The sequence below is a fragment of the Amblyomma mixtum genome, chromosome 3, assembly GCF_055824585.1.
Source record: "Amblyomma mixtum isolate Tamu chromosome 3, ASM5582458v1, whole genome shotgun sequence".
In the NCBI taxonomy this organism is placed as follows: Eukaryota; Metazoa; Arthropoda; class Arachnida; order Ixodida; family Ixodidae; genus Amblyomma; species Amblyomma mixtum.
In genome coordinates, this window is record NC_143014.1 from 384723688 (window position 1) to 384749034 (window position 25347).

The window sequence follows — 25347 nt, forward strand, 5'->3', positions numbered from 1 at the left end:
GGTGCATACTACATGTGCAAGGCAGGAATGGGACTGACGCTTTTATGCTGCAAGATGGTTCACCTGGCCTGTGATGTCTATGAAATGCATCGTGTGGCCGAATGTATCCGACTCTCTTTTCCCCAAGTAGATGAGTTAGTATCTAGGACAAAACAATTGCTGTTTTTAGCGCCACAGCACCTGACATTCCTCTGCTGCCAAAGCCTGTTTTGACTCAATGGGGAACATGGATAGACGCAGCAGTATAATAGACACGGCACTCTTAAGTGGTCTGTTCTGTCTTTTAGGAAATCAAGGATGACGCTGCGCGTGTGATTAAAACAACAGCTATGTTCCAGGAGTCGAGCGTGGAAAGTGACCTGACATACATCACTGCAAACTTCTAAACGCTTATAGAAAGGATGACAACGTTGGAAAAGGCCGGATTCTCAGTAGATGAATCATTGAAGGCAGTCGAAGAAGTACAGGCAGCACTTCGAAAACTGGAAAGAAAAGGCGCTACTATTCTACGAAGAAGCCGCCGTAGTGGCTCAGTGGCTATGGTGCTCGGCTGCTGACCCGAAAGACGCGGGTTCGATCCCGGCTGCGGCGGTTGAATTTCTTTGGAGGAGAAATTCGAGGCCCGTGTACTGTGCGATGTCAGTGCACGTTAAAGAACCCCAGGTGGTCGAAATTTCCGGAGCCCTTCACTACGGCGTCTCTCATAGCCTCAGTCGCTTTGGGACGTTAAGCCCCATAAACCATAAACCAAACTATTCTACGAAGATGCAACTACTGGTAGAAAAAAACAGAGACCTGGAAACAATTTCGCAAATCAGAGACCTTCTAGGTGGAGACGATACGGCCACATCACCTGAACGCCTGAGCCACTGTGAACTCTTATGTTTTAGGTTCACCCCACTAACTTCATGTGACGTCGAAAGTAGTTTTTTAAACAACAAAGCTATGCTTAGCGAAAACCGAAGGAGCTTCAAGTTGAAAATCTGAGAATGTGCTTTATTGTCGCGTGATTCAATTGAGGACAGCGTACGCTCCGTGCTTGACTGACAAATCCTGTACTAATAAATAAAAAAGTATTATTAAAAGCGCCTATTTTTGCTTTATAGCGCCTATTTCAATATTTTTTAGAGCCTAGATGCCTGCCTATTTGCGATGATCTTTAATGCCTAAATTTCCGGGCCCTATTAATTACACACTTTTTGCAACTTTATTGAGAAATTTCGTTGCCACCACCCTTGGTGTGCTCAGTGTGAGGCCAAGAAAAAGGCGCTCTAACACCACAAGGGTGTTGAACAACTTCCGGTTGTACTGGACATTAAAGAGCCAGTAGGCCGACAGAACAGCCGCCAGCCCCTCCTCTGCGTTCTTTACAGTAAACAGTTTTTCTCTATCCACCTTGATGTGAAGAAATTCCGCCTCTTCAATGTGCCGTCCCGTAAAAACTATGCACGGCGTTGCAGGAACGCTCAAGTCCTGTGATGGCAAGAAATATTTCATTGTTAGAAACAGGCCACAAGAGATTAATTCAATCCCATCTCTCCATGCTTAAGTCACCCCCTTCGTAAAGTTATCTGTACGTTATACATTTTTTCAGTACAATACAAAGAATGTTAACAGTACAAAATGGCTTCTCTTACATTTACACATGCAATTTTGGTTTATGTGCAACGTTAATTTTTGGACCCTAACCAGCAGCACTCACAATTATTACATGACAACTTCATTACCTTTATTTATTTATAATACATTTGCTAACCAAAATAACACCATTACACTAAAGTAACTACATTGATATTAAGCTTCCTCTGTTCATTGCATCACAGTAAAGCTCAGCAACGTCTTAATCCAATGCTTTCAGTAAAGTCCATTAGTTCTACACATGCATTATAGCAGCACAAAATCAAGAAACTTACCTCCTCTCGCACAAACAAAGCTGAGAGCCCGTTCGCCTCTTTCACATTTGCAGACAGTATGCGCAAAACTGCGACTGTTAGATGTCTGCAAAAGCAAAACATTTATAGGGAACGCTTCAATGCATTTTTTTAGTATCTTCCTAAAGTTTCCTAATTATGTGACAACGGCTGCATAGAAAGTGATTTGCTCTGTAACCTGTGCCCACAAGTAACGGAACATTGCTGCTAGGTTAACAGTATATTATTTATGTCTGCTGCATCTTGAAGGCTATTCTAACGGGTCTTCAGGTATTGTCTAGTGCTTGACACAGTGCAAAATGTTCCTTATTACACATGTAACTCTGCTATATTACAACAGTTTATTTCTGTTCCGTACATCAAGCAACATGCCATCAAATTCTTTCCATTCAGGACCAGACACGAGTTGCAAACATCGAAAGAACCAAACCTTCAAACATGGATGAACTCTACTGCTATGCCTATAAGATGAAACCATGCAAAAATAATTTGCTAGAGAGTGTACGTCTTAAATATACCAATAAAGCCTTTGTAACACTACTCACGTCGCGTTCGCAGCCTCTCAGGTGCCATCTCTCTAGCACTTCGGAGAGATTCCATGATGGTAGCTTCGCAAGCAATCAGCTGCATATGTGCTAATTTCACTACTTTGTTGATCCCTTCTGCTATGGTTGCTGAAGGGTTGACCTTTGTCAGTTTCTGAAAGTCGCTGCAAAACTGAAAAAAAATATAAAAGTGCTTTACAACAAGACCCCAACACATACAAAGCAGTGATTTTACTTTATAATGGCATCAACTGAATATAAGGCAAGGAACTGACAAATGTGCAGTTCAAACAAGCACTCTGACCACACAAAATACTAACACAACCTTATTTCTGGAGGTGTACTTGTGCCTGAAAACTTTGATTCACACACGAAAGAAAACCAAAAGTTATGGTGCTCACAGTTTAATCTTGGCACAAGCACAGCTTTCATGACACAGCAAATGAGTCTTCTGCCCAAATGCATTTCAGCACTAGCTTTTTCTCTACATCAATGTTTTGGAAGCAGTAGCTGACCGTTTTTTGTACTACAAAAAACATGAGTTCGTAGAAGAGATGTCAAATCTCAAGAAATTTTGAAAGCTAGGAAAAAGGCAATTTTTTGTTTTCTTCCCCAGAAGAATGCAACATTTGTAAAAAAAAAACGATAAAGCACATTTTCATTCAACAAACTTTTCTTGCAAATCAGAAATAAGTAAAGAATTTTGTTGGCACCAGAGCAAAGCTACTGCAAATCCTTTTCAGGAAAAGTTAGTGGCAATGCATAGAAAGCAGTTGATGCAAAGCACAGCATCAGTCTACCCAGCATGACATTTCAGTGACTAACGTTCGGCCGCCGATTCCAAGGTCGGCAGTTCGACCCCGGCCACTGTGATTGTATTTCATTGGAAGCGAAATGTAAAAACGTCCGTCTGCTATGGGATCGCAGATGACCTAAATTAATTCGGAGCCCTCCAATACCGCGTACTTCAAAGCCCTGACTTGCTTGAGAACATTCAATCTCATAATCAAAAGAGTATACCGGGGGCACTGAAGTCTGCTTTAGTGGAGAAATGCAAAAGCAATGTGCACTACTGCTGTTTCTGTTGGTGCGTTTGTGGAATTTAGTTCGCAGTGGCCACCAAACCGCACACCATTCAGAGCTCCTCCATGGGCCAATCCCCATACTATATGCAGAATTAGTCATTCTCTACTGAACGTTCACAGACGCCGGTAAGAGCTCATGCCACTGCCAGTGCAGTGGTGCAGCAGTTAAGCGAAGCTCCAATGCATTGGCAAGTAGCTCTGCCTGCCACAAGCACCCATACGGATCATGCGACCCATGTTGCTCTCCTACTAGGAGTGCGCACTTTCTGTTCACACACTTGACGCACAGAACACCGCGTCATGAGCCAAGAAATGCTTTCGCATTAAAAAATGGCAGTCATTTCCTCGGCTAGGCGAAGTCAAAACAGCGTGGTAGTTCGAGCTGCTTTTATTGATATACTTCGTTTTGTTTCACTTGGTTTTGCATCTTAAAACGGTGCTACGCTGAGGAGTGTAGGGTGTGTCTTCCTTCATGGGCTACACGCCCCACCCCACCTGTTACCGTCCAAGCTTACAACCTGATTACCACCTGCGTGGTGGTTCTTGCTTACTATGTTGTTAGTACCTGCCCGGTGATTACTACTTAGTCGCCTGAATGTGTGACATCAGCATAAATTACCCATAGTGCGTCGCCCACTGGAGGTAACGCAGTGAGCCCTGGCTTATGAAACACACAACAGCTAAATGCAGGAACTGCTAGTAGAAGTGTAGTAGAAGTGCTAGCAGAAGTGTAGCAGTAACAAAATTATTGCATCTCTATGACGTCATCGCTAGGGAAAAAAATGTACGCTCATGCACCTTTTCTTGCATTAAGGTTCGAGAGCATGTAGGTACACAACGCTTTGTATGCATTCCCCCCGTAGAGCAGCTCAGTGTGCACATTACCGAACTGTGACCAGTTTTTTTTTCACAGCACAGATAACGTTGGATTCAGGAGTAGCCGACACATGACTGACGTCAGCAGTCGCTTGCTACAAAGACATAGCCACAATGTGGATAGCAGATTCCCAAACAGCTCATTTGGACAAAATTTTATAGTGCATATAGTGTGAGATGCTACTGTGCAGAAAATTCAGCTTCGAAATTTGGCATTTTTCTTCAATTTTTCAAGTTTTATTCAAGCACTCACGTTTAGTGTGCATCAAAAATTTGTTTTTTGACCAGTCACAGAACCTATATTACTATTTCAACAAATGCTGCCTCACCTAAGAAGCAGCCTAACATAATGTAAATGCTGTCTCTCAAATATAGTAGCAAGAGTTGACTTACCCTTTCAAAGTTCATTAAGTAAGGGTATTTCTCCTTGGCTTCTTGCACTGTATTCGTTGCAAGCTCAGAAATCCTGTGGCGGGAAGTCAGCGCCATCCTTTCCTGTATTTGCACTTCATCTGGGGAGGCTTTTCGGCACTCGGACAGAAGCCACTCTGTGTGCATGCCGAAGCTGGTTTCGTCCTCCCCAGAAATATTAGCGATTGCAGCAGCCTGAAAGAAAAAACAGCAACATAACCAACTGTGGCATGAATAGACGTATGCAATGCATATAAACGTATACTAATGTTTGAGCAGTATTGTCTAAAAGCTGGTCTCATGTACTGCGCTTTTATGCGATACATCTTCACAAACTGACGACCACCTAGAATTGCATGGGTCATGAAAAAAGCCGAATAGTTGCCTTAACACTTGGCCTTGTTCCCACCTGCTGACTGGCAGCCAACCCACAAAGGACTGTGGCTAAACTTCAAACAACTTTATTACTGCCCCAAGGGCCCCATTAAAAGGGTAGCCTTGATTTTTGTTACCTTTTTGCTGTTTTTGATTTATGGTTCTTAGCCTGGCCTAATTAAACTGCTCCAAAATATTTCAATATCAAATCAATGCATCCAAAATATTTTAACACCAAATCACAACACTACAGAGCCCAAAAATAAACACTAACACTCTGAGCACATGTGATCACAGAAAAATGTAAATATTTGAAAGCATTAGCGAATTAAAATTGTGCTCTTTATTAGCTAGCTACACATCATCCTTTTTAATAAAATCGAAATGAAAAAGTATTTTACTGCAGAATGCCCCTCACCAGCTTTTGAACTTTGTGCCGCTCAAGCTCCATTGTAGCTGCTGACTCGCTGAATTTTCTTTGAGCTGCAAACTTTGTCCGGTTCTCTCCTATTCGACCATCACTAGGGAGAACCCTTCGTTGATTTTTAAACCTGTAGCGCAGGGCTACCTTCCAGGAGTCCTGAAAATTTTATGAGCAATAAAATATTACCCACTGCGTTCAAATTCAGACATTTATCACAAAGGAATACGCCGAATCAAATATTCAATACGAATTAGAGCATGCAACTTTGCTGAGCAGTGGCAAAGGAAGCATTCTTTCTATACACTGCAAACGCTATAAAAACTGCAGACTGACGCTTCATCAGACATGCATGCATCTTAAGAAGATATCAAGAGAAAACAACCAAAAAATCTATGGAACTTTCATCATCCACACAAGAGGAGAGACCTCCGTCAGCACGCCTTCGATCACTCTTGAAGAAGGAACTGCTTTATCTGAACTCTTAAGCTCCTTCGTCTCAGAAATTGTCTCCCACCCTCAGACCTTGTGGTGTCTATAATCTTAGCTCTTTCTGATCGGTATTTATTGTGCATGCAAATAAAACCAACTTCGGTTATTAGTAGTCACTGCATGTTTATCTCGCTTCTGTTGTCTGTGCTTTTGTGCTGCTTTACCTTTGTTTAGTGAACCAGCTAGCCGAAACTGGCATTCATCAGAAGCAAGTGCAGCTGTAGTTACAAGAACAGCACACGTGATAATGACAAGAGAAAAAAGGAAGGCAGGTCAAATGTGCTTCAACGCAGTTTGGCTGCCAACACTGCAGAATGGGAGGGGCTCTTCACTGTGATGGAATATGAATACGACAAGCCGCAAACATGTTGCAATTTCTGTCCACTGAAAAATTCCAACTAAATAATAATGCTGCTACTGTATATTTTAAGCTATCATAAGGAATATTCCCAGAATCACACTATCTAGAATGCTCACAAGAGGCTGCCACCAGTAAAATCACAATATACTTACAGCTCCACTCCCAACGACATCTCTCAGTTGTGGATATTTCTGAAGCAACTGTGAAGTGACTGCTGTGTAAAAATTACGAGTTGGGAACCTGAAAAATATTGACAAAATTAACGTTACTGTAGCCCACAAAGATAGTTTATGGCTTTACCTCTAATGCATTGACGACATAAAATATTTGCATAAGCGTGTTTTCACAGTCCACATCTCTGAATTTGCCGAGACAGTGCGTACTCTAGCACAAATTAGCCCGAAAAATTTGGCTACTAATTACAAGATCATGAAAATTTTTTATGAATTACCCCAGTTTTTAAACTACCGAACCTGTAGTTATCGAGGTATTACTCATTCTCCCAAAGAACAGAAAGAAATTTAGAAACCTGGTGGCTTCATTTGTGCACATTACTTATGATAGCAAGAATTTTGCAAAATATATCATTTCGTTCCCATTGATCTTAACTCAGCAGTGATTGGAAACCTCACAGTTGCCAAAACTAGAGGGTAATTTAGTTACAGCGTGCTTTTCTTCATTTCTGAGAACAGCAAACTGACAATTTTTTTGAAAGCTGCCGAAGAAAGTGGGCTGCCATTGGTGATGCTCTCATGGAGGCCTCCAAGAGATGCAAACTTGAAGTTGTGGCCATCGTCATCCGAGTGAGAAGGCCTACAAGAAAGCTGCAGTTTAGAGCTCAGTTCTCAACAGATTGCTACAGGAACAAAGTATCTGTGCCTTTCATCACCAACGGGCTTGCAGAGAAAAAATATTCACATTGGCTGTACTACTGCACCCTAATTGTGCGCCTTCTGTGTAAGATTGAGTAACATAGTGTCTGTGCCAGCGAATCCCAGCACTAAATTCACTGTCAAGGTTCCAGAACTAGTTTAGTATATACATTAGGAGGCATTGAAATGCATAAGATCAGTAATGAACATTCTCATGGATTTGTTTTATAGGATTCTAAGGTTAGCCACTATTCTAAATGCAACAAAAGGCCATACTGGATGCCTATGTTAAGCGCGTTGTGCTTCAGAATATTTATGACGCTTGGACTCTAAAAATCTTAATGTTCAAAGCCAGTGTTATGATGAGGAAAGCAGAATTACATCCAAGCAGAATCTTGGTAATACAATCACATCTGTAACAAATTTCGATATGATTCGAAATCGTAAAAGTTCATACCACAAGTGTAGTGTGTATGAATTTTAAAATCTGAGGTGTAGAGAAGTCTTACTTGAAACTGTGGCAATATAAACATGGGAGCGGTGAATGCGCCAGTGAGCAATAAGCATTATCCTGACATCAGCACCGCCATGACTGCTAGTTGAAGAGTGCACACTGCAAGCACCGATAAAGTGGGCAGCAGACAATGGCGTTAGCCATAGCGGATAGGTGTAGTTTCACTTCCCATGCTACAGTGTATTGTTCATTTGTTTCTGAACTCTCTTTTCCTCCTCCCCTCTCCAGCACAGAGTAGCAGGTTAATATATAGTTATGTCCATCAGGCCGACTTCTCTGCCTTTATACAGTTAATAAATTTTTCTTTACAACGTGGTTAAAAGGCAAAACAAATATTTTGCGATCCTGTGAGGCTCATTATTGAGATTGTACTGTACCACTCAATTCAATGCACTTACAGATTGAAGGACATATGAAGGCCATTTTCGTGGTCATCTCCGCCACTGGCCAGAGTCCTGTCAGACACAGTGGGCTGCAAGAAAAATCCAATAGCTCATTCATCAATTCGAAATTGAGTTGTGATTTCATTGACTACACAGCTACTAAATCAAGTTACCTCTGAAGATGTCGGTGCACACTGCTGCTCACTGACATGTGCACGTAGCTGAATTTTGGACAAATCTGGGATACTGTCCTCAGCAGAAAGGTTGACGTATTCGTCAAACGCCTTGTCCAAAATCTGGAAATGGCAAATAACAACTGATTTTTATACTGTGCACGAGTCTCAGGAAACTCCATGCAAGACAAGTTGGTGCGGCGAGGACTGCCGTCACTGCCTCCGTTGCCTAGTGCAGCAAAACAAAGTAAATGTGCAACCGCTGAGCTATGCATTCAGATTAGAAAACATACCAGTAATGTGCCCTAAATTTATTCTGATATGAGCAAAATCACTAATATGCATTTGCATGGTGAGCGATCCTCCACCGACCACTAAAAAAATCAGCACAGTGGATGAAGTGCTTGTACTGGCATGAAATGCATTTCACTCTTGTGTGTACTAGCATGTAGCCCCCCAAGAAGTGTTTTAGCCTCTTGTTACTGACAAGCATAGATCTATTTTCTTTTTTTTTCTCGGCTATGCTTCACAGCCGCGGCAAACAGAATATTATGCCTATTGCGGACTGTGCAAGGCAGCGGCGATGACAGCTAGGCTGCACGGCGCGACTGCTAAGACGAAGCCAGAACAAGGAGGAGCAGCAATATGGCAAAGGGCTAACGTGTACAGTCCGAGAGTGACTGCCTGATTAGTCAAACTACATATAAGTACCATCTCCGGGCGAAAAGGACAATTTTGGAAAACTGGGAAAACAAGCTACGAGAAGAAAGTCATTGAAAAAACGCTTCGACGGCAACGCCTCGTAGCTCGCCGCCGTCGCCCTGAGGTTCATGCACATAGGTTTCGGCCGCAAAGCCCGAAACGCGACTGTTACTGTTACTTACAGTAACATCAACCATCGCCAGAAATAATAGCACAGCTCAGCAGTGCCACTTCTCGTAAGGCCATAGTAGTAAAAATAATAACTGCTGCATGTAATCCTTACACATAAGTTGCGCAAAAGAACACGAAGGAAGAGTGCAAAATGCGCCATGTGCTCTTACACAAACAAATGTAAAAGCTAAAGCTCGGCCAGCAGTTGCCAAGCGGAACACGACGCGAACCAGGCGCGAAACATACGAGTATATTCCACTGCAAAATTGCTCTCGTCCTCACATGCCATGTCATGCCTCTCTTAGCGATTTAAACACCATCCGGATTCGAACATCTGGCGAAAAGCCTCTTATCAGCTGCCACCGCGATGGCTGTTGAGTCGGCTGTTGACCCACAAGACGCGAGCTCGATCTCTGCCGCGGCGGTCGCATTTCGATGGAGGCGATATGCTAGTGACTCGTGTATTGTGCGATGTCAGTGCGCGTTAAATGAGCCACAGGTGGTCGAAACTGTCCGCGGACCTCCACTATGGAGTCCCTCAAAAACTCGGTCGCTCTGGGACGTTAAACTCCATACACCGCCACCATATTGCCACATATCATTGTAGTGTTTGTTAGTTCACGCTCAAGGCTGCAGGAAAAGGCTGTTATCATTTCTGTTCGTGACGCGAGAAGCGACCAGTCTAATCTCGATTGATCGCAGCTATGAAAGGCTGCATCTAGGTTTTTCCAGATTACTGTAGATGATCTCGTCCTGCTATCTGGAAGTTTCTTTGCGTGCTTTAAATTGAGCGATGCCGCGAGCGGCGGGCATTCGCAGTTCGACGATGGACGAGCACGCTTGTTACTTACGCCGCTACCGAGTGATTCAGTTGTTTTGCGGGCGCAAGTCAGCCCAAATAAAGAGCTTCGTTTGCAAGTCTTTCTGGTGTCTTCCTGACCGCTGAACTGCCGTCACTACAACGTGACATCTGGCGGAGGTGCTGGGTAACCTTCCATGTTCCGGACACCCCCTACAAGTCGTGACGCCAGCCCTCTGAGTCATTCACTGCAGGACCTGAGTCCAGTTCACCGCGCAAGCCGACGTCTGCTAGGTGACGCACCTGAGTTCGACACTTTGCCGGACGCTACCCGGAAGTGAAAGCCAGTAGCAACGTCCACCATGTGCTTGCCCCAGACGACGACTCCAATCATTTTTCACCAGCCCAGGGTGCCACGAACCTGGTACCGACCCCGAAGAATGGCTGGAAGAGTTCGACCGTGTGGCTATCTTCAGCAACTGGTACGATGCCACTAAACTTAGGTACGTCTTCTTCATCTTGGAAGAGCCAGCAAGAGTCTGGTTTGAGAATGAGGAAGCTAGCCTGACGAACTGCGAAACCTTCAAGGAGAAGCTTCTCAAGACATTCACAAACGTCGTGCGAAAGGAGAGAGCCCAGCAGCTCCTTCAGTCTCGCATACAACACCCAAACGAGACCGTTGTAGTCTACACTGAGGAGATGAAGCGTCTCTTCCGGCGGGCCGACGTAAACATGAAGGAAGAAGAGAAGGTGAAGTTGCTTATGCGAAGAGTTAAGGAACAACTCTTTGCAGGCCTCGTACGGAACCACGCCTTGGGTGTGGCGCCGACACCCACGCAGCCTCTGCAGCCCCCAGCCATGACTTACGCCGCAGCTGTGCGTCGTCCTGCCCCTCGACGGCAGGACCCAAGCCCCTATCGCCCTCAGCCAGCTGCGTTGGACCGCCGCCCTCTCGCCCCAACCCGCCCGTCCTACGAGCGACGTGCCCAGCCGAGAAAATGCGACGAGTTGAGAACTACTGACAAGCGCCGCCCACTATGCTTCCACTGCGGCGAAGCCGGTCACATTCTCCGGTACTGCCCATACAGGAGAATGGGCATCCAAGGGTTTTCTTACGACGCCCCACGACCCCGACCCGGCCAGCGACCAGCCGAAATCGAGGTGTTTTTGCGTCGGGAAGAATGCTCACCGCGCAGCCGCCTATCACGTTCCCCGTCGCCATCGTCACCGCGCTTTGTATCTCCTAGCCGAGGCTACGCAGCGCGTGGACGCTTCCCCCGCTCCCGATGGTAAACTGAATAAAGCAGCCTCTGGAGGTTAGGTTGCTTCCGAGCGCAAGTACAAAGATCCTCCATCGACGAAAACCCAAGTCCATGCCTCAACTACGACTACGACTACGACGACAACACCGACGACAACACCGACGACAGCACCGACGACAACACCGACGACAACACCGACGATAACACCGACGATAACACCGACGACAACATCGACGACAACAACGACGACAACAACGACGCGACGCCGCGACCAGACTTGAAACGTTTTCCGCTGCCCAGTGAAGTAACGTCGGAGTACGCCCACCGCAGCCTGACTACTCGACGAAGCCGAGATCGGACACCGAAGACAACGTATAATACGAGAACGCGAACAAGTGACCTTGAAGTTACGGTCGACGGTCACACGGTTACTGCCTTGGTGGACACCGGAGCTGACTACTCCGTCATGAGTGGGCCACTCGCTGTCCGACTCAGCAAGATAACAACAAATTGGGATGGCCCGCTGATCTACACTGCAGGTGGCAACCTGATTACGCCGTCAGGACGCTGCACCGCTAGAATTACTGTAAACGGAGAACCTATGCAACAACCTTTCTGATCCTACAGCAGTGCTCGCGAGACGTGATTTTGGGAATGGACTTCCTGAATGAACATCGAGCGATCATCGACCTTCGATCTAAGTCGATCAAGCTTTCAAGTCAAGTCAAGTCCAGTCGTCTTTATTTCAACATCACAGGGATGCTAGGGGCACAGCCAAAAAGCCTATTAAACACTGGACGAGGGGCTGCGCCCCGTACAAAAACTTGGTAACTTCGGCGTAAGAGTTGACTATGCAATGAAATATATTTTTAACAGAAACAACAGGGCGAAATGGCACTTTCACATAATGTTTAACTAAAGACTGTAGAAAAGGTGACATACGATTGCGGCAAAGAAAAAAAAACATACACGCAGTGTGGAAAACACGGACAAAGCCATACCTGTTGTGACGAGCGCGACTCATCACGTTGCCTTAAACGTCCTCGACGAAGCATTGAGCGTGCCGCCCCGATCAAGTGTCCTCGCCTCCATAGGTACTAGAGACATCGAAAATACCGAAGGCGTCATCGAGGGGAACACTCAGTTACTCCTGGATCGAGGATTGGGCGTCTCAAGGGGAGTCGCCGAAATTCGATATGGCCAAACCCAGGTGTTGCTAACCAACTTCACCGAAGAATACCGGCATCTAAACAAAGGTACAACGATCGTTTCCTCGACGAGCTGGCAGACATCAGAGATGTATTTGCCCTCCCCGACCAACCCGTAGAACCATCTGACCAAGGCCATCAACCAACGTTTGATATCAACCGAGCATTACAACGGAGCAGACAAGACAAAATAAGCAGTCTTCTTCAAAGGTACAGCGACTGCTTCTCATCAGCATCGAATGTGCGACGAACCGGACTTGCCAAACACCGCATTGTCACTGACGAACACGCCCGACCACTGCGATAGAGCCCCTACCGCGTATCGCCGCTAGAACGCCAAGCTATCCGCAAGCAAGTTGAGGAAATGCTTCGTGACGACGTCATCCAGCCATCGAGCCATTCATCCTAGTGAAAAAGAAAGACGGCACCCTTCGCTTTTGCGTCGATTACCGCCGCCTGAACAGCATTACGAAGAAGGATGTCTACCCCCTCCCCCGCATCGACGATACATTGGACCGGCTGTGCAACGCTAAGTACTTTTCATCGATGGACCTGAAGAGCGGCAACTGGCAAATTGAATTCGACGAAAGAGATCGCGAGAAGACTGCATTCAACACACCAGACGGACTCTTCGAGTTCAAGGTGATGCCATTCGGCCTCTGCTCTGCCCCAGCGACGTTCCAGCGAGTAATGGATACGGTGCTCGCAGGCTTGAAGTGGCAAATTTGTCTAGTCTACTTAGATGACGTTGTTGTCTTCTCCTCAAGCTTTGAAGACCATCTCAGAAGGCTTCAGGTAGTGCTGGAAACATTCAAGTCTTCAGGACTAACACTGGAACCAGAGAAGTGCCACTTCGCCTACGAGGAGCTGCTGTTCCTTGGTCACGTCGTAAGCAAGGATGGAGTTCGCCCAGACCCTCAGAAGACGGCTGCGATCGCACAGTTTCCACAGCCTAATGACAAGAAAGCTATACGCAGATTTCTTGGATTGTGCGCTTATTACCGGCGATTCTTCAAGAACTTTTCGCGCATCGCTGAGCCTTTGACCCAACTTACCAAGGCGGACGTGCCTTTTAAATGGGAAACGCCGCAAGAGGAGGCTTTCAAAGAGCTAAAGCGCCGATTACAGTCCCCTCCTGTGCTCGGGCACTTTGATGAAAACGCCGAAACCGAAATCCATACCGATGCAAGCAGTGTGGGCTTAGGAGCGGTGCTCGTTCAGAAAAATGGTGGAGAGGAAAAAGTTATTGCGTACGCTAGCCGTTCACTGTCGAAAGCCGAAGCCAACTATTCGACGACCGAGAAAGAATGTCTCGCCATTATTTGGGCCACGTCGAAATTTCGCCCCTACCTGTACGGACGACCATTCAAGGTTGTGAGCGATCACCATGCTCTGTGCTAGCTAGCCAATTTGAAAGATCCCTCCGGCCGCCTTGCCCTTTGGAGCCTGCGTCTTCAAGAATTCGACATAACTGTAGTCTACAAATCTGGCCGCAAGCAATCCGACGCAGACTGCTTGTCGCGAGCCCCCGTCGACGCAGCAAGCGAAGAAGAAGACGACGACGCTTTCTTATAGGACCGGTAAGCGCCAGCAGTTTCGCGCAGCAGCAGCACTCGGATCCTGACTTGCAAAGCCTAGTTGATTATCTGAAAGGCAAGACTGCATCGCCTCCCCGAGGGTTCAAGCGGCAACTGTCGTCCTTCATCCTTCACAATAATGTCCTCCTGAAGAAGAACTTCGCGCCGAACAGGACAGTGCATCTTCTTATCGTGCCCAAAAATCTCAGGCAAGAAATTATGCAGGCATGTCATGATGAGCCGACTGCAGGACATCTCGGGATTGCTCGCACGTTGCACCGCATCCAGGAGAAGTACTATTGGCCACGGCTAGCTATCGACGTTTCCCATTACGTGAGAACATGCCGTGAGTGTCAGCGACGCAAGACGCCTCCGACTAGACCAGCCGGACTCCTGAACCCCATACCACCGCCAACTAAGCCCTTTCAGCAAATAGGGATGGACCTCCTCGGCCCCTTTCCCACCTCTTCATCAGGAAACAAGTGGATCATCGTGGCCACCGACTACATGACCCGCTACGCCGAAGCAAAAGCGTTGCCTAGTGGTACCGCAACAGAAGTCGCAAAATTTTTTGTCGAACAAATTCTCCTGCGACACGGCGCCCCGGAAGTGCTCATCACAGACAGAGGAACGGCGTTTACAGCGGAGCTGACGCAAGCCATTTTAAACTACAGCCAGACAAGCCATCGGACGACCACTGCCTATCATCCACAAACCAACGGACTCACAGAGCGTCTGAACAAGACCATCGCAGACATGCTCTCCATGTTCATCGACGCCGAACACAAGACGTGGGACTCCATTCTGCCCTACGTGATCTTCGCTTATAATACTGCAGTCCAGGAGACAACCAGGCTTACCCCATTGCAGCTGGTATACGGCAGGAAGCCCACGACAACACTCGACGCAATGCTCCCGCACGTTTCCGACGAAGACAACCTCGACGTCGCCGCCTACCTTCATCGCGCCGAGGAAGCCCGAAGACTTGCGCGGCTTCGCATTCAAGACCAGCAGCACACCGACCCCCGACGCTACAATCTGCGCCGACAAGACACGCATTACAAGCCAGGTGATCGGGTTTGGATATGGAGGCCAGTTCGCCGCCGTGGATTGAGCGAAAAGTTGCTGCGACGCTACTTTGGCCCGTACAGGGTTCTCCGTCGCATCGGTGACCTCGACTATGAAGTCATCCCCGACGCCACGACAGCATCTCAGTGACGCCGCCCACGCCCGGAAGTCGTACATGTCGTACGCCTGAAGCCATATTATGAACGCTAAAGGACTCGAAGTTTCATTTTTCCGCGTTTATTTTCATTTTAAAGCATCGAGACGATGCTTCTTTGGAAGGGGGGTAATGCCACATATCATTCTAGTGTTTGTTCGTTCACGCTCAAGGCTGCAGGAAAGGGCTGTTATCATTTCTGTTCGTGACGCGAGAAGCGACCAGTCTAATCTCGATTGATCGCAGCCATGAAAGGCTGCATCTAGGTTTTTCCAGATTACTGTAGATGATCTTGTCCTGCTATCTGGAAGTTTCTTTGCGGGCTTTAAATTGAGCGATGCCGCGAGCGGCGGGCATTCGCAGTTCGACGATGGACGAGCACGCTTGTTACTTACGCCGCTGCATTACTGACATGCATTTTTACTGCATTACTGACATGCTCAGTGCTGCGTCACTGCGCATGTGCTTGAATGATCAGAGAATTAAGTTCATCTGTTTTGTTGTATTTTCTATGCTATGACAGATAAAATAAACTTCTCTTTCTACGCCGCTACCGAGTGATTCAGTTGTTTTGCGGGCGTAAGTCAGCCCAAATAAAGAGCTTCGTTTGCAAGTCTTTCTGGTGTCTTCCTGACCGCTGAACTGCCGTCACTACAACGTGACAATATAGAGTGCAGCTGAAAACAAGCAAAGGAACACACGTGCACTTGCCTGGAACGAGCATGACGCCAGGTCCAATTTGCCGCCAATAACCGGGCACGCGCACACTGCGTCTTTAAGCGCGCTGAGGGTGTCGCCCTGAAGCGTGTACGTTCTTGCCGCACCAAGGTGAGGTACGTTAACTAGGCAACGCGGCATCGCAGGGCAGAATCGTACACACGCGGTTGCACGCACTTCCAAACAGCAGGCTCTCACAGATGCAGCAACCGGTTGCAGCGGCGACGGCACCAAGAAGAAACAACACCATGTGACCGTAGCAAAACAAGAGGTAGTCGCGAAACTTCTCACACACAGCATGCAAAGAATATTAGCAAATTAAATAAACTTGAAAATATTAGGACTACACCGATGTTTTTGCCATCTATAGCTAAAACAAAAAAACACAACTGCGCAGTTTTTGCGGCAAATTGCGTTAAGTGTTTTACAAATTTGTCCATAGGTGTCGCAACAACTTAAAAGTTTTAAAATTGATAGAGAACTATGGAACTAGTTTGAGTCTTTACTGAGAGGACTAAGACTCCCAATAGGCCTTGCGAAAGCGAGCGTGGCCAGGGCGAGGGCCTCTCCCGGGTTTTCCTTCCTACATGCTTGCGTTCTTTTTGTTCTCGAAAGGCCGATCATGGGTTGGTGCGTTGCTCTTGGGCAGTGTCGTCGGTGTATTAAGGCTCAAACTGCGCAGGCGGACTTGCAAAGCTAAGACGATCCGAGCAGTACCGCGTTAGAAGGGATACAACTAAGGTAAGCATCGTGAAAGTCAACTTTTGCTCCTATTTGCGTTGAAGCCATTTCGTACGACCGCAGAGTTACCGTGTTTACTTGCATATTGGTCAATTTGGTCACATTCATCATCGTCATAAATAGCACAACCGTGCGAGGCATGCTATAGGTGGGTGTTTATTGCTTTCCATGGCCTGTGGTTCCACCCCCCCCCCCCCATCTCCCCTTCCCCCTCCCGACTCCGCGTTTCCCGCGACGACGCCAACGACGCCCCGAAAGCGCGCTTCAGCGAGCGCCTTCTTGCCCGCTGCCGTTAGGCCGAGAGTAGGGAAGTGCCGCCTGCTTTGTGGGATAAGCGGCAGTCGCCCGAACCGGGGACTTTCAACCTGCATGCCGCGGTGGCTCAGTGGTTAGGGCGCTTGGCTACTGAGCTGGAGTACGCGGGTTCGAACCCGACCGCGGGGGCAGCGTCTCGATGGAGGCGAAACGCAAAAGGCGCCCGTGTGCTGTGCGATGTCAGTGCACGTTAAAGATCCCCAGGTGGTCGAAATTATTTAGACCTCCACTACGACACCTTTCCTTTTTCAGTCCCTCCTTCTTCCCTTCCCTTACAGTGCGGTTCAGGTGTCCACCGAGATATGCAAGACAGATACTGCTACCTTTCCTCAAAAAACAACCAACCAACCTGATTGATAGCAGCCTGAAAATTCATGGAGGAGCTTCACTGAGGGTCCCACCTTTCCGTTTCCATGTTTGTAGCCAGTTTGGCTGAACAAGAGAGTTTCAACAGTGTGAGTTAAGAAAAAAAGAAAAAGTCAGGTCTGCCTGTATGCAAGTAAATAGGGTAGTAAGTAAAGCATTTTGCTATATTGCAGCATGGAAAAAAGCAAACAGAAATGTAAATTATGCATGTTCTCTTAATTTTATTTTTATGTTCATGTGCTAGCATACAATGCTCATGTGAGGTTGAGTGTTACTTCAGTCATGTTGTGCACAATTTGGTTATTTGTATGACAGCTGTGAATTTTGTCAGCAGACTATTACTACATGCATATAAAGGAAGTTGGCTATTATTGCAACTAAGGAAAACATAGCCAGATGTTTTTCTTAATTTTTGTGTTGGTGAATGGAAATATGTGGTGTAATAATTTTGCACCTCAAAAATAATTGCTTGGAAGGTAGAAGAAAAGATAATCACGTGCTGTTGGTAGGAGCTCAGCACATGGCCTCCTTATTCAGCGAATGTCGCGGGAAATGTTTGCTTGTCTTTTTTTGCTCTATGAGGCATTTACAAAAATGAAGATGTGATTAGCACTCGCACACAGCGGCTTGCTCATGGTTCCAAAAACAATTTCAGCTGATAACAGAATTCTTTTTGTATTGCAACACCATAAATTCATCCATGCAAATGATTTGCTTTCATGGAGATTTCTAATCCATTCCACAAAACGGACCGGTGTTTACATTGACAACTCTTTTTGATGGGCAGTAAAAGCCATGAAAAAGTTTTTTTAAACCAATCATTTGTCTTTTCAGATGCCAGGAATCCGCTTCTTTCGTTGTCCACGATGTGCCTGTCACCAATTCTCCTTAAAGACACTCTTTAGGCACCTGTGCACTGCCCATGGCCATGAGACAAATTGGGTGTGTGGCTTGAGTGGCTGCATGCAAACGTTTCGCCACTTCTTATCCTACAAGAAGCATGTATACCGAAAACATGCTTCTTGCTTGGGAGGAATATGCGGCGATGGCACGAAGTGGTACAAATGCAGCACGTGACGTGCCTCCAGATCATGAAGAACCCTTAGACGGGGAGGCTGAACAGCATGACTCCAGTTCAAGTGACTTTGGTTATCAACTCGCAAAGCTACTTTTCAAGTGGAAGAAGGAAGGCGGCTACCTGAATCCACTGTGCATGAGTTAGCCAACGATATTATTGATTTCGTGGAAACAATTGTAGACCACCAGCATACACAACCTCAAGACGGGCCAGCCATCAGCGTAAAAGAAATTTGCGAGCAGCAACTTGACCAGCTGCGTACAAAATCTGCCCGAACAACCTATTGGAAGGCGCATTTTCCACTTGTTGAATCCCGTACGGTAGTGTTGCATGGAAGTGACACCATGGAATATGTTCCTCTCTGTGAAGTGCTCAAGTGCATTCTTGAACGTTCAGAACTTCCAAATGAGTTCAGCATTGACTCCTGTACAGATGGTTTTATGCATTCAGTATTTGATGGAAGTGCTTTTCAAAACCATGAGTATTTTGCAGGCAATACAAGTAAACTTTGCTTGCAATTGTACAGTGATGAGTTCGAAGTCTGCAACCCACTGGGCAGCAAGAGGGGAAAGCATAAAATGACAGCTGTCTACTTCTCAGTGCTAAATTTTCATGCAAAGTTGCGGTCAGCACTGTCAGGTATTCACCTCATACTACTTGTCAAAGATAAACACATAGCCACTTATGGATTTTCTAAAATTCTTGAGCCATTCATCACAGATATCAGGACACTAGCAAATCACGGCATAACTGTGAATGGAAACCTTGTAAAGGGATCTGTCTTCATTTTCACTGGTGACAATTTATCTAGCCATAGAATTGGAGGCTTCAAATGTACATTCAGCCAAGGAAGAATTTGTAGGTACTGCATGGCTCTGCGGACCGAAACTGACTATTAACATTTGGAAGGTGATTTTGTGCTTCGCTCACCTCAAGGGCACAAGCACCACATGAGTATGCTGAGCGCAGGGCTGCCGACTCTGCCATTGTATGGGGTCAAGGCGCCATGGGCTCTTTCGTGCCCTGGCTTTGATCCGACACAACACCTTCCACCAGATATAATGCATGACCTTCATGAAGGGGTCCTACCATTTGCTCTGCGGCATATAATATCTTCATTAATTGAAAAACGGTTCTTTTCACTCACTGATTTGAACAAAAGCATTTCAGAATGGGTTTATGATCCACATGACATCCGCAACAAACCAGAGGCCATTGCTAAGCCATATCTTCAAGGAAAAGCAGTTTTAACGGGTCGGCAACACAAGTATTTTGCCTCTTTCGCTACCTAACCTTTTTTGTTGGGGATAGCGTTCCTTCAGAGAGTGCAGTTTGGCAGCTTTACCTACTTCTCCGAGAAATTGTTGATGTCGTCATGAGCCACAAAATTCCTGCTTCACATATTGCCTACTTGCAAAGGAAGATTCATTTTTTTTGTCTTGACTTTAAGGAATTGTTTCCATCAGCATCACTTCCGTGTAAAATGCACTACCTTATACACTACCCTTCATATATAGAGAAATTTGGACCATTAAGCCTGCTATGGGCTATGCGGTTCGAGGCCAAGCACCAGTATTTTAAAGATATTGCTAGAAAGATACGGAACTGGAAGAATCTCTCTCACAGTCTTGCAATGAGGCATCAGTTCTTGCAGAGTTTTTTATTTGCTGCAGGTGATGACAATATTCCCCGTAATATAGGCGTGAAGAGTGTGCTGTATGAGCATCTTCCTGGCTGTGTTAAAGAGTTAATAACTGAGAATAACCTTGAATCCACGAACACATTGGTTGTCAAATCTGTGATTGTTGATGGCAGGACATACAGTGCAGGATGCTGCCTTGTCAGAAGTGTTCCAGAAGATAGTCTCCCAGAATTTTTACTTGTGTGTCAACTATTTTATGTCAACAAGGTGTTATTGGTTATGGCTAAACTGCTCGAGACTGTCTGTTTTGATGAGCATTTCCATGTATATGTTGTCAGTCCTGTTGAAGAGTACAGTGTTCTGACTTCATTTTCAGAGTTTGCCATAGAGCCGTTGTACATGCGGGAACACAAGGGCCGGAGTGTTGTAAACACTCGCCATTCATTGTTTTGAGTCTTAATGCAACAGGACTTGCTTAAGCAAAACTACAACATTGAACTGTATTGTCTAACTGCATTTGTTATGCACACTTGTAATTGCTTGCATCCTACTAGTTTTCAGGTGACAACTGTTTTTGTGAGTCATTCACAAAACTTCGCTAATTACATTGCGCGCAATAATGACAGATGTCAGCTTTGTTAGACTTTGGGAACCTATGAAATCGGAAGCAGAAGTTGTACTGTCCACTGTGCAAACATTTATCGCTTGTATTTGCTGCTACTATAAATTACATGAGTAATATGTACACATAATCGCTATGCATTTTCAACAATAAGGAATGACAAAGCAAAGTAGTATTTTGCAAGGCAAATAAATATGTATTCTGTACAAAGGATATTGGCTGTATTTCTCGCCTTGTTATTCGTTTAGATATTTGGTTATATCTTGGTTATATCTATGTGTACATTAATAAATATACTTAGTTCCATGTACACCCTTTTCAGCACTTCAGCACCCATTAGTTGTAGCACCCTTCTTGCTCCCTCGTTTACACCCTTCTGGTAAATGCACCTTTTGCTTCCTGCTCGTAGGGTGCTGCAGCTCAATAGGGTGCTCAAAGAGTGTGAAATAGGGTGTAAATTTATGGCGCACCCTTTTTTGCACCCTTAAGGGTGAGAAATTGTTTAGTGTGTGGGTACCCTCCGCAAAGAATCGTGGAAGCCTGCGGGAGGTTGTAAAGGTGGATCAACGCAGGTTCGAGGCCCAAACTCCGGCAAACAGACTGGCGAAGGGTCGCCGTTATACCGTACGTGCACAGGTTGGCGCATGGGCTGAAGAACCTAGCCGGACGTTACAACGTTCCTGATGTGTTTTCCGCACCTAGAAAGTTGGCTTCAATCTGTTCGCAGGTGAGCAGCCGGAAGGGAGGAGGCGGCAGAAGGCAAGGAAGAAAAAATGAGTGCAGTATCAAGCACACAGCCCCTTTCGTTCCCTGTGCCAGGGGAGTTGTGTATAAGCTGCCGCTATCCTATGGTTCGATGTACATCTGCCAACAGGGCGATGCGTCAACGAACGATCAGGTGAACACCGAAGATTACTCAGGGGAGATTCCCTTGACAACCTCCCAAAACATTGCCGCACTTGTACTGCCGGTGATAAGAAGCTGCAGTGTAAACCGCTCTTTGACCAAGCAACAATTCTGTTCAGGCATAGGGACCAACTTGTGCGGGAACTCATGGAGGCGTTTCATATGCGTATCAGCGGAGATAATGCATCAGCCAGACTTCCGTCCGCTTCTCTGATAGGGAGTTCCGCTTTTTTGGCAACATCACTGGGGTACACAGGGGGTGACATGTGATGTTCTTGATGTCATATTGGTATGATTCGTTTTGTTTTTCCTATTTATATGTGCTTGTGTTTCGGAATAAATCTTCAGTTGTGAGTTAGCACTCGTTCTTGTCTGTCTTGCTTTGTCCTCGTTTTTTCTGCGCAAATTTTTCAGTATGTATAACTAGCTCACCGAGTTTGCGTTAAATTCGACCTTGAAGGTGACCTTGGTAAAGCTGAGCACAGCTCAGACCCTGCAGAAATAAAATAAAAATTTGCTGTGACCGGGTTTCGAACCCTAGGTGGCGAGAACAAATGAGCTTCTCTGGTCACTGCACGAGGGCACTATATGCTATCACCGTAGGCGATCACTCCTCGTGTTTAACTGCTACAAAACCTTGCGCTGCGCATTGCACAATGTTGTCTTCGACTTTCACCTGCGGCGCGAGCAGATAGACGAGCTTAACCTCATAGGCACTTAACCAAAGTTTATTGTAGCCAGAGGTGCCAACGACCGAGCAAAACAAAACCATGAGTCAACCAGGCTAAGCAAATGATTTCGCACGACTACTCGGGTAAGGCACGTTAAAACTCTGAAACGTTTTACGAGCTACGGCGAGCTACGCGGTACCACAATCGAGGCCTGCGTAGCTCGTAGAATGTCCGTGGGGCACCTGCCTTTCCACGGGGCACCTAAGAAAGACGCACGCTGCAACTCTAAACGCGTGGGCTGGCGATGAAACCGCGCTCTTAATGTGTGAGGCGCAGTTCTGCCAGTGTTAGTGCACCGCGAATCACCGCACGCTTGTCCCCAAACTCGAACGAGGTGTCGTTGGGAGGCAGCTGGTCTGCGGGGTGGCGAGTTCGTCATCCCGTTGGTTTCCCACGACGCCGCAGCGACCCGCCAACCACTGCCCCGCTATTGACACATGCGCGTTTTTCAAAGCGTTCGATGGTCTCGCTGAATACGCACAAGAGCTGCGGACCACAGTCACGGTTCTACTGGCTGCCGAGGACGGAGCGCTGATCGCATTGCAGGGCGCTCCTAGGCGGTAAGACGCCGTTGCTTGCGCGCCGCTGTGGCTCAGTTTTTAGGCCATTTGTCAGAAACAAAGAATGTCGTACTCAACTAGAAGCATTTATATCGCTATTGTGCTCACCGCACCAGTGTCTGTGCCTCCATTGAAGGGGCGCCATTCGTTCGAAGTGCCGCACGCGTCCGCTGTCTATAATGAGCCAGAAGAGATAGCGTTGATCTCGTTACTAATAGCTGCCGGTAATCCGCCTACGTCCAGACCTGCGTCGACGACAGCAGAGAGACACAAGTTCTGCAGCGTAGGTGCTTAGTGCAACACGTGCAGGTCAGTTATCGGCTTTTCATCTTCAGAAACGTCGATTTGTTCTCTGTTCAAATGGTTGCCATGGAAAACTAACATCCTTTATCCCATCACGCTGCAGCCGGCCGAGCGCCTAGCAGACGGGCTCAACACACATGGTGTCACTTCCATCCAACAGGACTTCTGGATGTCATACTTATGCATGTCTGCACAGTAGGCACCCAGCTGTCCGTTGCACCACGAAAGATGTACAGCTCTTCATACACGAAGGCACAGTGACGTTTGCGACCTTTGGGGCGCTCGCATTCCCCTCTTTGGTGCACAAACATCGAGGTGGTGGTTTCCAGATAATGCAAGGAATTATCGTACCGGTCATTGATCTTTATGCTGAACGCCTGGCCACTTGAAACATACATTCGGTTTCCGACCCCGGACGCCGTGTGGAAGCAGCGGCTAGCCGGGGCCTCTGCACTGGTCGGAACGCGATGCCACGTCAGGCTCTGCACGTCAAGATAATATACACGATGTGAGAATTCCGGGGCCAAGAAATCAAACACTGTACATCCGTTCACCCACAACGCAAGCAGAGAAGATGCTGAGTGTCGGAATTGGCCGCAGATTCTCCGGGCGGCTCCATGTCCTAGCGAGGGTATCGAACCGGTATATATGCCGCCAATCCGCGACCTTATGTCCGATAGGATCCCCCACATGTAGGCGCAGTGGTCGTATTCGACAACGTAGTGAACGACAAAGTTAAGGGAATCGTCGTCGAGGTGCAAATTAGTCAGCGGCATACCCCATCTGTACGATGCGGGGCGGAAGATGTATACGCCGAATCGGCTGCGTAGGATTTCATTAATGTATTCATGGCCGTTGTAGAGAAGGCCGAACGATTAAACCTTCCCTTTGATGGCGACCGCCATTCCGGTGGCGGCTTCTGGAACCCAGTTCAGCCGCACAGTTCACATCGTGCAGTGCTGATCAGTCCTCTCAGAAATGAAGCTGGGCGTTAGTTTTTACGTACTGCTAACGGCAAGCACTAGGTAAGAACAGATCTCGTAAGCGTTGTTTTTCTTTTTTTCAAGTCTGTCTTGCTTGTAGTGTGATAGCTTTTATGACACAGTTTGATGGTAAGACAATGTAGCAACTGTTTCTTGGGTTACACGAAGAAGAGAGAGAGAGAGAAAGGCTGTAAAAAGGCTTGCGGACCGAAAAGGCGGACACGAGGAGGGCGGAGAGGGCGCTGTGCACTGTGTGGCGCAGGTGTGTGTGTCACCGAGACACATTTTTCTTCGCTACAGCCTAGTTCATCCTGCGATGTGGTGGCGCGAAGCGCTAGGAATGTTTAATCCCTTCACAGCAAACGCCTTCTGTGATTGCTTCAGAAACCACGGAACTGTAGGCCCAGCGCACACACAAGATTTGCGGTGCTCGTAAGATTGCGAACACAAGCGCAGAGTCTGTGAAAACCTGCATAGATGGGCTGCTGAGGTCACAAAGAAATGCGAACATCATCATTAGGCAGCCAGGAAGCAGGTTTATGCTTTTACCTTCCCATCATGCTTGCTTCCATTTTCACATGTCATATAGTGTTTCAGTCCCCCATCGTCTCCTTTACTCCGGTTGATCGTCGTTTCTAATTCGGCCATCCACGTAGGCTCTAACATTTTATTCTCTCATCTTCGCCTTTACTGTCGATTCTGATGAATATTTATGGCGCTAGGTCATCTGTGGCTGAAGAGCGCCATGGCACAAAGCTGCCTTGTCTATTCAAGCTGGTGTCACAGACAGATTTTCCGAACATTTCACACCAACCATCGTGGGATGGCTTGTCGAGAATGTATCTGGCGTGCGCAGTGCACTGGAGCGCTCTCGCATCAGTGTAAATAAGCTGTCGGGAACCTTCAAATACAGTGCAGCATGCTGTCGTTTGCCTTCAAAACGATCCGAACCTGATACGATCAGTTACACAATCTTTGACGAATTCTATCGGCTCAGGTTCAC

The 25347-nt window shown here is 46.7% G+C and overlaps 1 protein-coding gene and 1 pseudogene across 1 annotated transcript; one reads left to right on the forward strand and one right to left on the reverse strand.

Annotated features, from left to right (window-relative positions):
• Positions 1-1188: 1188 nt before the first annotated feature.
• LOC149357076 (sterile alpha motif domain-containing protein 3-like) lies at positions 1189-7177 on the reverse strand. The gene is made up of 7 exons (XM_089577875.1): positions 7161-7177; positions 6650-6737; positions 5642-5803; positions 4831-5043; positions 2473-2648; positions 1914-1998; positions 1189-1473 (listed from the first exon to the last, which is right to left on the reverse strand). Exons 1-7 carry the CDS (start codon positions 7175-7177, stop codon positions 1189-1191), a joined length of 1026 nt encoding a protein of 341 aa, XP_089434001.1.
• Positions 7178-18353: 11176 nt separating this feature from the next.
• Positions 18354-19889, forward strand: LOC149357077 (uncharacterized; annotated as a pseudogene).
• Positions 19890-25347: the final 5458 nt, after the last annotated feature.